Source organism: Mirounga angustirostris, unplaced genomic scaffold (genome assembly GCF_029215605.1).
Source record: "Mirounga angustirostris isolate CCGP_5_RB_7025 unplaced genomic scaffold, mMirAng1.0.hap1 SCAF_8, whole genome shotgun sequence".
Taxonomy (NCBI): domain Eukaryota; kingdom Metazoa; phylum Chordata; class Mammalia; order Carnivora; family Phocidae; genus Mirounga; species Mirounga angustirostris.
The window spans coordinates 110,597,167-110,609,762 of record NW_026991716.1 but is presented as its reverse complement, the minus strand read 5'-3'; the positions used below and the strand labels follow the sequence as shown (position 1 = coordinate 110,609,762).

General features: G+C 36.1%; 1 protein-coding gene across 2 annotated transcripts in view; it reads left to right on the top strand.

The window, feature by feature from the left end:
- PTPRK (protein tyrosine phosphatase receptor type K) overlaps nucleotides 1–12,596 on the top strand; it is a 556,644-nt gene that overhangs the window by 292,109 nt on the left and 251,939 nt on the right. For both annotated transcript variants that reach the window (XM_045865517.2, XM_045865516.2), the window contains exon 6: nucleotides 10,802–10,976. In XM_045865517.2, the coding sequence (XP_045721473.1) occupies nucleotides 10,802–10,976 (175 nt within the window). The remainder of the gene's footprint in view (nucleotides 1–10,801; nucleotides 10,977–12,596) is intronic.

The following is a 12,596-nucleotide window of genomic DNA, read 5'->3' as shown; positions in this document are numbered from 1 at the left end:
AATTATTACTATTATTACCGCTATTAAAACTCAAACGGGCCCATCTTTGGCTAGTGAGAACCTCTTCAGGTTGACTCCAGAGTTCTTTTGATAGGACTTCAGTGGTTTTTGGTAGTTTCCTGCCATCTGATATTGTGAGATGCTCCATCATCATTTCCTACATTTTCTTCTCTAGACCTGGTGTGCTGGTTTGGTTTAGTGAGAAATTGTATTTCAGGACCGTGATGTGGTTGCTGAAGGGTACTCATTTTGTTAGACCTTTTCAGTGAACAGAAGTAAGGGAAAATGCATATTTAAAGATAAAATATCAGGTGCCTGGATGGCTCAGTCGTTAAGCATCTGCCTTCGGCTCAGGTCATGATCCCAGGGTCCTGGGCTCGAGTCCCACATCGGGCTCCCTCCTCAGGGGGAAGCCTGCTTCTCCCTCTCCCACTCCCGCTGCTTGTGTTTCTGCTCCCGCTATCTCTGTCTCTGTCAAATAAATAAATAAAATCTTAAAAAAAAAATAAAGATAAAATATCTATGAGTTCTTATTTCTGTTTCAACTTTAAGCCTAAAGATTTTCAGTTACTGTTTTCTCTATTACAGCTTGTCAGTTATGGGTTCTCTTTTCCATGCTACTATTCTTGGGTCTCAGTAACACAGGGGAAGAGAGAATACTCCATAATTCCTCATTTTTAAAATCTGACATCATTTTGAATACTTGTACCATATAATCAGCATGTAACTATTGCATACTATACTCTCTCTCCTATAGCCCTTATTTACTTAGTTCTGCAGGTAGCTGTGTTTTTAGTGATCACTATCAGTTTGTATCTCATATCTTCCCAGTAACTTTGGTTGTTTGAAAGTCATCTTGTGGTAGAGTGTTCAAGAATAGCACATAAAATTAATATTCCCTGAGTTCGTGGATGTTGATAATAGTTTATGTGCACTTGGTACCCTTGATTCTTTTTTTAAGATTTTATTTATTTATTTGAGAGAGAGAGAGAGGGAGAGAGAACGAGCATGAGCAGGGGGAGGGATAGAGGGAGAGGGAGAGAATCTCAAGTGGACTCCTCACTGAGCGTGAACCCTGACACAGAGCTCGATCTCACAACTCTGAGATCATGACCTGAGTTGAAATCAGGGGTTGGATGCTTAACCAACTGAGCCACCGAGGCGCCCCTGTGCCCTTCTTAGGTCAGTTTTGCAGGATATAAAGTCCTTTGTTCACATTTTCTTTCCTTGAATAACTTTAATATGCTACTTCGTTTCATTCTGGCATAAAGCCTTGCTATCAAAGTCTGATAATATTTGTTTCCTTATAAGTCATCTATCTGCTTTTTCTAGATATTCAAAGGATTTTTTTCCTTTTTTTTTTTTAAAGATTCTAATTTTATCAGAATAGGTATCACTGTGGGTCATTCTAGGCTACTGTTCTCAGGTATATGGTGTGTTCTTCCACTGTGTATTTTTAAAACTTTTTTTTTTTAATTTTCAGAAGGCGCTTTTAGTTATTATTTAAGTACTTTTTTTGTTTCCTTGCTTCTGTATGGACTTGTGTTATCTCTATGTTTGATCTTCTTTGCGTTTCATCATTAATAGTCACTATCTCTGGAATCCTTTTTGTTCTCTTCATTTTAAATTAAAAGTCTCTTTTTTCCCCAACATTCTGTTTTGCTTAAGACATCATCTGTTGATTTTATTTACACTAGTTAATCATACTTCTGAAATGACTTTTCTCTTTCATTTCTAATTTTTCTTGAGTTCTGTCATCTTATTTATGAGTTTTATTAATTCAAATTTATATTATTCTTTCATGTCATGAATCATTTTCTTAATATGTTTTAGCATAGCTTGAAATATTAGGTTTCAGTTTTGATCTGTTTTATGGGCATATTTTCCTGGCTTACTTTCAGAGACTCTGGGGTTTATACTCTGCTCTTTATTCTATTTTAAACTTATAATAACTTTATGTTGGACTTGACCTTGATACTTTTGTTTTTTTAAAGATTTTATTTATTTATTTGACAGAGAGAGACACAGCGAGAGAGGGAACACAAGCAGGGGGAGTGGGAGAGGGAGAAGCAGGATTCCCGCTGAGCAGGGAGCCTGATGTGGGGCTTGATCTCAGGACCCTGGGATCATGACCTGAGCCGAAGGCAGACGCTTAACGACTGAGCCACCCAGGCGCCCCGACCTTGATACTTCTAAGCTGTTCATTTTTATGTGAATTATATTGTCTCGAAATTTTAAAATGGGTTGTGGAGTTCAGGAAAACTTTTCTGATTTTAAGAATCCGTCTTTTGTTCCTGTGAGATATGTTTAAAAATATGGCCACTTGCTTTCTCGGATTTCTTGATTTTGTTCTCATCTCCACTCTGTCTGGGCCTTTTCTTTCCTTACTTTCTCTTATTGTTTTGTCTGTTTTTATGTGTCAGATTGAGAAAGACTGAAAAATTATCCCACTGCCACCAAGTTGCCAGAATCCCTCAAGTGTAATGCTTTAATTGTATTGATCTCTTTGCTCTACTCAATTTCCCTCTTACTATGAATGGCATAGTTTTATAATTGTAAACTCACGTGCTTTATATTCCTTATTTTCTCCAGTGCAGTTTGATGCAACCAGCCAATACCATTATTTATATTCCTTAGTTTGTCTAAAATTTTCTAAGGTCACAAATGCACGGTCACCCAGATCTTTACCTTCTATAGGTATTTGATTAGGAATATCTAATGGTAATATTTTGCATCTCTTTACTACATCATGCTATGGACTAAAAATGTCTCTTTTACTACTGGCAATAGAGTTACTATTGCCTCTAAGTCTAACCAGATTTAGAGAACCAATTCTAGAAAACCTAGAGCCAAAGCAGATCAGAAAACTCAGCTTTAAAAAATCTGTTCTTTTAGAAGCATTTCTGGTAACAAAATCATCTGTATCTGTCAGTGTTCAAACGTGAAAAGCATATGTATATGTGTGTATACCCCTCCCCCCTTTCTTTTTAATCCTAAAAGGATTTACTGCAGGGAATTGGTTTTTGTGATTGTGGGGCTGGCTAGGCAAGTCTGAAGTCTGCAGGTCAAACCCTTGGGAGGGGCAGGCTGGTGTATTCAGGCACAAACTCAAGTTGCTGTTTATAGGTGGAATTTCTTCAACTTCAGGGGAGCCTCAGCTCTGCTTTTAAAACATTTTAACTAATTGAATCAAGTCCACCCAGATTATCTAGGATAATCTCCCTTACTTAGTGTCAATTGGTTATAGACTTCAGTTCCATCTCCAGAATCCCTTTACGGGGACACCTAGTTTGATTGAATAACTTGGGACTGTAGCGTAGACAAGTTGAATTATCAAAAGACCATCACAGTTATTAAATTTTTATTTGCTTAGATATTATGTTGATTATTATCTTCATTATATTGCTGTTATCAGGATTTGCAATGAGAACTTTTATACAATTAGTCTCATTAATATTCTCAACATCTTTGTTGAATAGCAGGTACAAATAGATACCCCCAGTTTTAAATAAAAAGATGGAGATGTGAGAAATAATGAGAATTGTGAAGCTACTAAATGGTTGTTTCAGGACTGGAACCTAGGTATCATCCTCCATCAGGTGTGGTTCAGTCCACTTTCTCATGCTCTCTGTGTCACTCCTTGTACCTCAACACTATGGAGACACCTATGCTTCGTAGGTTAAAACTCTTTTTCTTGTTTAATAGCTGACTTTACATTTTTCACACTTGGGTAATGATCGATTCTTGTAATTTGTTATCCCAGCACATTTTTACCTGCTTTTTAATCAGAATTATTTTTGCAATCTCTCTTTTTTTTCTGTGTCAAATATCATTCAGCTTGTTCAGTTCTTTTATTGCCAAATAGTAAATATGTTGACCAACTTAATATTGTCATTTTAGTGTAATTTTCCTCGAAGAACACTATGTTCTTATTAAATGCTTAATCTGTTGAAATAAATATTATAATTTCTAGTGGATATAAATAAGTGCTTTTCTCAAAACAGTAACATGTTTCCAATTTTAGAAATGTCTAGATTTCTAAGCCTTTAATTTTGCCATAAAACCTTTTGTGTTTCTAAAATTCTTGGTTTAATTGTTCAATAATAATAATAATAGCTTATGAGAAAGAAAAAAACATTCATATGGTAGACAAGCCCTGGTAAGGAATCCTCAGTTCCTTGGCATTAATTTGGCTGGATTGTTGTATGATTCACTTCAACCTTACTTAATTATATTGTGCAAATTTACTTTGGGTTTAGTTTTGGACAAAAGGGCAAGTACTGACAAATCATATGCCATCCTCTTAGTCCTCTTAATGTATTCAACAGGAACCTAAATACCAAATGTAGGGAAACAGTCTCTTAACAGTTTCTCTGACTCCAAGAGGATGGAGGGATCATATATCATCATGTGCCCAAGAAAGGCAGTGAAAAATAAATAAACCAATAAATGTAATTTAATATTTTCTTCAAGTCAACAGAGTGAAATAATCCCTGCAAGTATTCTAAGAGCCACATTATTTAATTTTAAATTAAATTGGATTAATTCTATTCTTCAAGCTTTGAAAAGAAAAGCTGAGATAAACTGTATCATATTTTAACTGTACCATATTAACTTTTAGGAGTTCAAGCTGAAAGTAATATAAAACCAAGTGTATTATGTCCTTTAACAGGAAGTCCAAGAAAGAAAGGGGCTCTAGGAGTTGTTGATACCATTTCAAACACTTGATCAAGAACCTGATTCTGTCTTCCTCCCTGATGTGCTGTCCTCTGTGTGTCCACTTTTCCCTCACATTGGCTTCTCCCACATTGACAGGTCCACTCATTTAGTTTTAGGCATAACGAAAAAAAGAAAAGAGGACCCACTGTGTCTTCTCTAGAAGTGTGAAAACCTTCCTGGAAGGGAATTGGCCTGTTTTTGTCGAATCTCATTGGCCAGAATCAGGGTACACACCATTTTTATACCTTTCACTATGATTAGGAATAGGACTTCCATGATTGTTTTCTACCAGTGTGTCTCAAGCTGTAATGTCTTGATGCATAACCTAGGGATCTTGTGAAAATGTAGATTTCGATTCAGTAGGTTTAGAGTGATCTCTAGACTTAGGCTTTGTAACAATTTGACAGGTGATTCTGATGCTGCTGGTCTGTAGATCACACTCGGAATAGCAAGGGCTTTGATTAATAACCTGGGTATTATAGATGTTGAGAATTAACCAATATTATCACTGCACTACTTTAAGCTGGGTACCGAACTTGTCAAATAAACACTGCATATGGCCTGCATGAGGGAGCTTACTTAGTTAAATAGAGGAGTAATAACTCAGAGACTCTAATGACAAATCTCAGCAACCTGTATGGAGACACAGCAACTAAGAAAGCATGGTGAGGATATGAGAAGTGGGGGAGAGAAAAAGGCAAAGTGTTAGGTTATAATCCTTGGATCATATAATTTTGTGGTTCGTTTCTCAGTATTTCTCAGAGTTGGGGATATTTACAGTGGCAAAATCATATAAAAAAACTCAAAGCAGGATAAAGAGCCTGGAACTCAAGAATGTAAAAGCAGAAAACTATATGCAAACACTGCTGCATAAAGGAGAAATTTAACATGACTTCTTTCTTCCTTCATAGTGCTGCCCACTCTGCTAAATTGATAGTTTGTAGTCAGTCAGGCAAAGACCTATTATTTTGGATTATAGAAGAAAAGTTATCATTATTTTTTACTTCTGAAATGTACATGTCATCATTTGCTATTTTTAACTGTAATGCATTACTGGAAGCTGAGTAAATAATGCAATGTCTAGTAGAGTAAATTATATTTCTCTTTGGTACAATGCATTGACCAAGGCTTTACAACAAATAATCAATTCATTGGACTGGATCTATAATATAAATGGGGGAAAAAAGCAACTTTGGCTTAGTTTAGAGGAAATACTGCTGGATTTTGTGTCATTAAACCTGGTTTAGAGTTTTAATCCTGCTACTAACAGGCTACATATCACATTTCTAATCTTTCTGAATCCTGATTTTATGATCTTTAAATGGAAATAACCGTCATATAGGTTTTTTTGAGATAGCAGTGACAGAACCAAGATAATAGCCTATGTACCATCAGGTACATGGAGGCACTTATTAAATGATTATTGAAGATAAGCCTGAATATTATGAGGGTATAATGGTATGATGAATGGTTATTGTTATTTCAAGAGATAAATAACATGTATGTCAGGGGCTCAGTCGTTAATGGTTATTGTTATTTCAAGAGATAAATAACATGTATGTCTGGGTGGCTCAGTCATTAAGCGTCTGCCTTTGGCTTGGGTCATGATCCCAGGGTCCTGGGATCAAGCCCCGCATTGGGCTCCCTGATCAGTGGGGAGCCTGCTTCTCCCTCTACCACTCCCCCTGCTTGTGTTCCCTCTCTCACTGTGTCTCTCTCTGTCAAATAAATAAAATCTTTAAAAAAAAATAGCATGTATGTCTACTGTGCTCTTTAATTATATAAACAATGTATATCCTATATAAGCAATTTTGTGCTTATGTTAGCATATTACTAAACACAAATATAAACATAATGTAATGTAATCACCTCTGTGTACACCTTGATCTCCTTAAGCAGGCCCTCAATGTCTTTAAGTTGAGGTATTGTTCAGAAATACCTTGGCATAAATGATCTCCAGATGCCTTTGAGGTTCTGTATTTATGTAGCTTCCCTTTATTATTACTTTTAACTAATGATTAGTATATTTTGTTATAATAATTTATAAAAGCTTAAGGAGGGCTTACATATTCTTGTCTCTAAAAACAGCAGTGAATTTAATTCATTTTAACCAAGAACTTGAGCAACTCAGTAAATAAAGATAATATATATGATGGCAGGGAAGAAAAACATGTATGTAAGTAAGACTTGAAACCCTACCTTTAGGGTGATTTCGTATACCAAGAGGGAAAAAAGTATATATCTATATCTGTATCCATCTATATATGATATGATATGAGAAGTGGGGGAGATATCTTTCTCTCCCTTATATATATATCTGTATATACTTTATAGATACATAGTAACTTTTATAGAGAGAGATATATAGAGATTTCCCCCACTTCTCATATCATATATATATATATAGAGAGAGAGAGATATATATATATATATATACATATATATATAGAGATATATATATATATATATATATATATATATATATATATATATATACATATATATATATAGAGAGAGAGAGAGAATATATTAGAAGAGATTCAAGATAGAAAAGCCTGTCATTGAGGCTTTGATGGCTGGTTGTAAAGTAAGGGGTCAAGTGAGGTCTCATTGAAAATGCAGGAAGGGAAAAATGAAGGAGGGGAAATCGGAGGGGGAGACGAACCATGAGAGACTATGGATTCTGAGAAACAAACAGGGTTCTAGAGGGGAGGAGGGGTGGGCGGATGGGTTAGCCTGGTGAAGGCACGTATTGCATGGAGCACTGGGTGTTATACGCAAACAATGAATCATGGAACACTACATTAAAAACTAATGATGTAATGTATGGTGACTAACATAACATAATTAAAAAAAAAAGAATGCAGAGAATTGAAGAAATGGGAGAATCACATGGTCAGCTGTGGTTCTAGAGGAAACCGTCATAGCACGGGAACTTGGATATCCTAAGGTCATAAAAGAGGCTGTTGGGCATCACTGAGGCCAGGGTGAGTTTGGGGATCACTGAGAATATTCACAGGACTATGCTGGAGAGGACACTTTAGCCTGGTAGATCACTGTGATGGGAATGATACTTGGGGATGCTGGGAATTCCAGAAGTTGAGAGGTTGGTGAGTGGGATTGTAGAGGAATGTCGTTCTTCAAGGGACGGACTAGGTAATGGTGGCCTTCCCTAAAGGAGAGGAAGGCCAGAGAAGAAAACATGCCCTCCTTTAAAGAAAAGTTTAGAGGAAGGTGGTATCATGAGATGAATGGCAATTAAGATGGAAAGAGGAAATAATGATGACTGAGAGAGAAACATTGAAGGTACTTAGAATCTCTTCATTAGAGAAGATGGGCTTTTGAAAGGCATGGGGTTAAAAGACGTGGGTGTGTGTGTGCACACACAAGATAATTCAGAAGGAGGGCTGCCAAGGGACTTGGCTGGTCTTGCAGAAGAGCTGAGAAATATAAATGGCAGAGAGGAAGGTGCTGGAAGGTTGAGGGCACCATTGGAGGGATAAGTTAGAGGAAGAGGAAGTGAGAGTATGTGCAGGTATAAAGAGTGCCTTGCAGTTAGAAAGATTGTATCAAATGATGTAATCATTGAAAAAAAGGGCAGCCTGAAATTTGCATATGTAATGGGTTTTTGTTTGTGTGGTTTGTATGGATAAAGAATCTAGACTTGATTTTATGGATTTTTATCTTAAGACTTCTGAATATAAGCTGCATATATAAGCTTATGCTTATATGCTTAATGAAGAGAAAATACAATATAAGCATTTTGTCTTCATTATTATCCAGGAGAATGATCAGAGATCTTGGTGCAAAAATCATGGAATAGGTGGGTAAGGAAAGAGTTAACAAAAAGCTGAATGAATAAGGGGTACCTGCGTGGCTTAGTTCTTGAGTCTGCCTTAGGCTCAGGTCATGATCCCAGGGTCCTGGAATAGAGCCCCATGGATCGAACCCCAGGTCATTGGGCTCTCTGCTCAGCGGGAATTCTGCTTCTCCCTTTCCCACTCCCCACTGCTTGTGTTCCTTCTCTTGCTGTCTCTCTCTCTCTCTCTCTGTCAAAATAAATAAATAAAATCTTTTAAAAAAATGCTGAATGAATAAAATATGGTAAAATCATAGTTGGGACTTTGTGTCCTTAGGTGTATATGTATGCGTATGCATACCCATACATGCGTATATACTACATAGTATGCACAGATATATCATTTCAGGGATGTGGAGAAAAGAGAGTACAGATACAGTGGATTTTAGGATTTAAAGTTACTAAAATAATAGAATGATCCCTTTATTATTTACTCTTTTAAAAAATACAAAGTGCTTCAGCCATGAAAAAATTATAGGAAACAGTAAGATGACCACTAATGTACCCACCAAATTTAAAAGAAGTTGACATTTTGCATTTTTATTTCATATACTAATTTTTGTTAAGGAATTTTATTTAAGGTTTTAACATGTATACGTGTATTTCACATCAGCGGAATAATGGAGCTGGTTGTGATTGCTATTGCTAATTTTTCAGTAATTTTAGGAGCCAAACGATATTATATTGGTAATGTGAAAGTGACCATAGCGGGAGTATTTACACCACAGAAATTCGGACATGATACAAATCAACACTTTATATTTTTGGTTAGGAACGAGTTGTTCAGCATTTTACCAGCACACTGCTGGTCTTAGTTTGCATAAACATTTACACTGTATTTTGTTGGATGGCCAAATCTCAATCTATTCAGGAAAATTTGGATCTTTCTCATATTGAACTGTTCTTATATTGAAATGATTCTGAGTTTGACATTCTTGTACATTATCTCTTTGATCACATATGCAAAAATGATTCATTCAGATGTAGAAATATAGAAGTGAACTTTTGGGTGCTAGGGTATATACATCTTCAGATTTACTAGATAGTAACAAACTATCTTCTAAAATGACTGTAATATTTTATACTTCCATTTGTAATTTTAGAGCTTTTGTTTCACACATCTAGTAGTATGAGATGATCTTTAAGTAGTATGAAAGGATACCAGGATATTTAGCATTTCACCAACAAGAGTTGAGGTTGAGGATCATGACCGGTTCTTTCTCATAGTTATGACTTTTCTTTTGCCCTTTGTGCTGTCTTTGACATATAGACATTTTAAAATTAAGGTTGAGGATTTCTTCTCATGGTTATTAGACATATACATTTTCTCTTTTTATAGCCTGTCCACTTTTTGATAGGGTTGTTTGTCTTTTTTCTTATTGAACTGTAGAAGATCTTTACATAACCTGGCTATTTATCTTTTGATGGATTATTTCCATGACAAATATCTTATCACAGTTCATGGCTTGGTTTTTTTCACTTTATTTATGATGTCTTTCAACATATAGAAGTTATAAATTTTATTATAGTTGAATTTTTCAACCATTTCCTTTATAGCTTACACTTACTGGTCTTGTGTGAGGTACCCTGATGTCATAAATATGCTTTTCAGTATTTCATTTTGAAAGTTGACAGATATGCTATTAACATTTAGGTCCTTTTGATTACTTCTCTTAAACAGTATAAATTGGCTGTCATTAATGCCAAAGAGATAAGGTTTGCAAAGAGGTACAGATTTTGGTTTGGCTCTAAATTATTCATCGGTATTTTATTGTCATTCTGTGGCCGGTCACATGCTACACTTTTAGAATACAAAGATGCATTGGGCATGGTCTTGGTCTTCTTATGGGGACAAACTTATTATATAGCACATGCTGTATAGAATAAGGGCTAAAAGAAGCTCCCATATGTATACTCTGGGAAAAGGAATTATATGCCATGGGGCCAATAACTGTTCTGTTAATTCATATGCTCTGAGCCAATAACAATTTTATGGAAAATAGTAGTAATGTATATCAGTGCTATACCCCTAAAGGATACCAGAGTTTATTTCCATGCTTTTTTTGGGTTGAATGACAATGGAAAAGATTTGTGGGGCTACATAGACATTTTCCTCCTAATTTAGGAACAAGAATAATTTATCACAGGTATCGGTTGCTAAGATGCTTTAGATTTATGGAAATGTTAAGAACCTGTCTTTTAAAGATTGGTTTCTGCTTGCAGAGACGAAATGGAGAAGATATACCAGTAGCCCAGACTAAGAACATCAATCACAGAAGATTTGCTGCTTCCTTTAGATTGCAGGAAGTGACAAAAACTGACCAGGATTTGTACCGCTGTGTAACGCAGTCAGAACGAGGCTCCGGTGTGTCCAATTTCGCTCAACTTATTGTAAGAGGTAAAGTTGCTTTCACTTCATGAAATTGCTTGGCTTGGTTAGAACAAAACAGCCTTGTAGATATTTTGATTGATTTTTAAACCTGCTGCTCTTCATCGCAAGTCACCGAAAAATTTTATCATATAAAAGTTCTGCTAATGTCTTAAAGTAAAATAAGACTGTTGTACATTTGTCGAACAAGGTTTCAAAAAGTGTTTTCCATAGAAAGGAATCTATTTTAAAAAGCTGTAATAGGGCTAACCATGTAGAACACTTTATTCCATTTTGCCACCATCTAGTTTTGCATTTTAATTTTAGACTTGCTTTTCCTGTTTAAAATAGCTCCACAGATACCACTTTTGTTCTTCAAAGCATTGTGGCCATGAGGTCAAGGTCAGAGTTTCTATCCCCATGGAGATCTGTAAAGGTTAACAGTATCAAAACCCAGTGGTGGTGGATGTTCACCAATTCTGGCCCCCAGAAGATCTTAGAAAGTTAGGCTTGCTAAGTGGTCTTTAGCTTAGCTTGACAAGTACACGTGCACAGTGTGTATTAAATTCATTCAAAATTTACTGGGTCCCTGATACTATGAAACATATACACCAAATATATACACTGTTCCAGTTTGTGGAGATAAAATTGTAAATAAAATACAAAGTCCCTGACCATGTAGAGCTCAACACTGAGGTGTATTAGGCACACTATATAGAAAAATACTGAAAATGTATCAAATTATGGTATGTGTTATGAAGAAACATAAATACTCAAAGTGATGGTGATTAATATTTTTGTTAGGGTGATCTGGAAGACCTCTTTGAGAGAGGCAGTTGAACTGAAGCCCTAAAAATGAGGAATCGGGTACCTGGGTGGCTGAGTCCGTTAAGCGTCTGCCTTTGGCTCAGGTCCTGATCCCAGGGTCCTGGGATTGAGTCCCACATCAGGCTCCCCGCTTGGCGGGGAGTCTGCTTCTCTGCCCCTCCCCTGGCTCATGTGCATTCTCTCTCACTCGCTCACTCTCTTTCTCTCTCAAATAAATAAGATCTTTAAAAAATAAATAAATAAAAATGAGTAATCTATTTCCCCTGTGAAAATTTAAAGGAAATACAGCTCTGTTGAATAGACTCCGGCATCAATCAATAATGACACAAATGAAAATAATTATAAACCACCTAAATCTCCTCAAGTTTGGGAGATCGTAACAAGAATGTCTAACCTGAACTGAGATTTATCTGAGACATCAAGACAAGGTCCTTGTGAGTGAGCTTTCTTTGAGATAGCATCTGAAGGTTGAGAACCGTTGTCCAAGTGAGGGATGTGGATGTGAGGGCAGGGATAAGAGAAATAAATGCCCGCAGGAAGTGCCAGGCAGAGAACAGGGCACGTGTCAAGGCTCAGAGGCTGGAAGGAGAACATGAGAGACATCCATATTCAAGTTAATCTATTTTAAATGCTTGACATCAGATGTCTTTTATATATATTATTTCATTTTAAGATTTACTTGATTTTAATACTTTAACCTTTAATGCTTTAGAGAGAAGAAAATTGAAATTCAGACTATATGATAATTGCCCAGAGCCACAAAAATCTAATAATTGACTGAACCAGAATTTAACCCTGTGTTTCTTGACTCCTGAGGCTGGG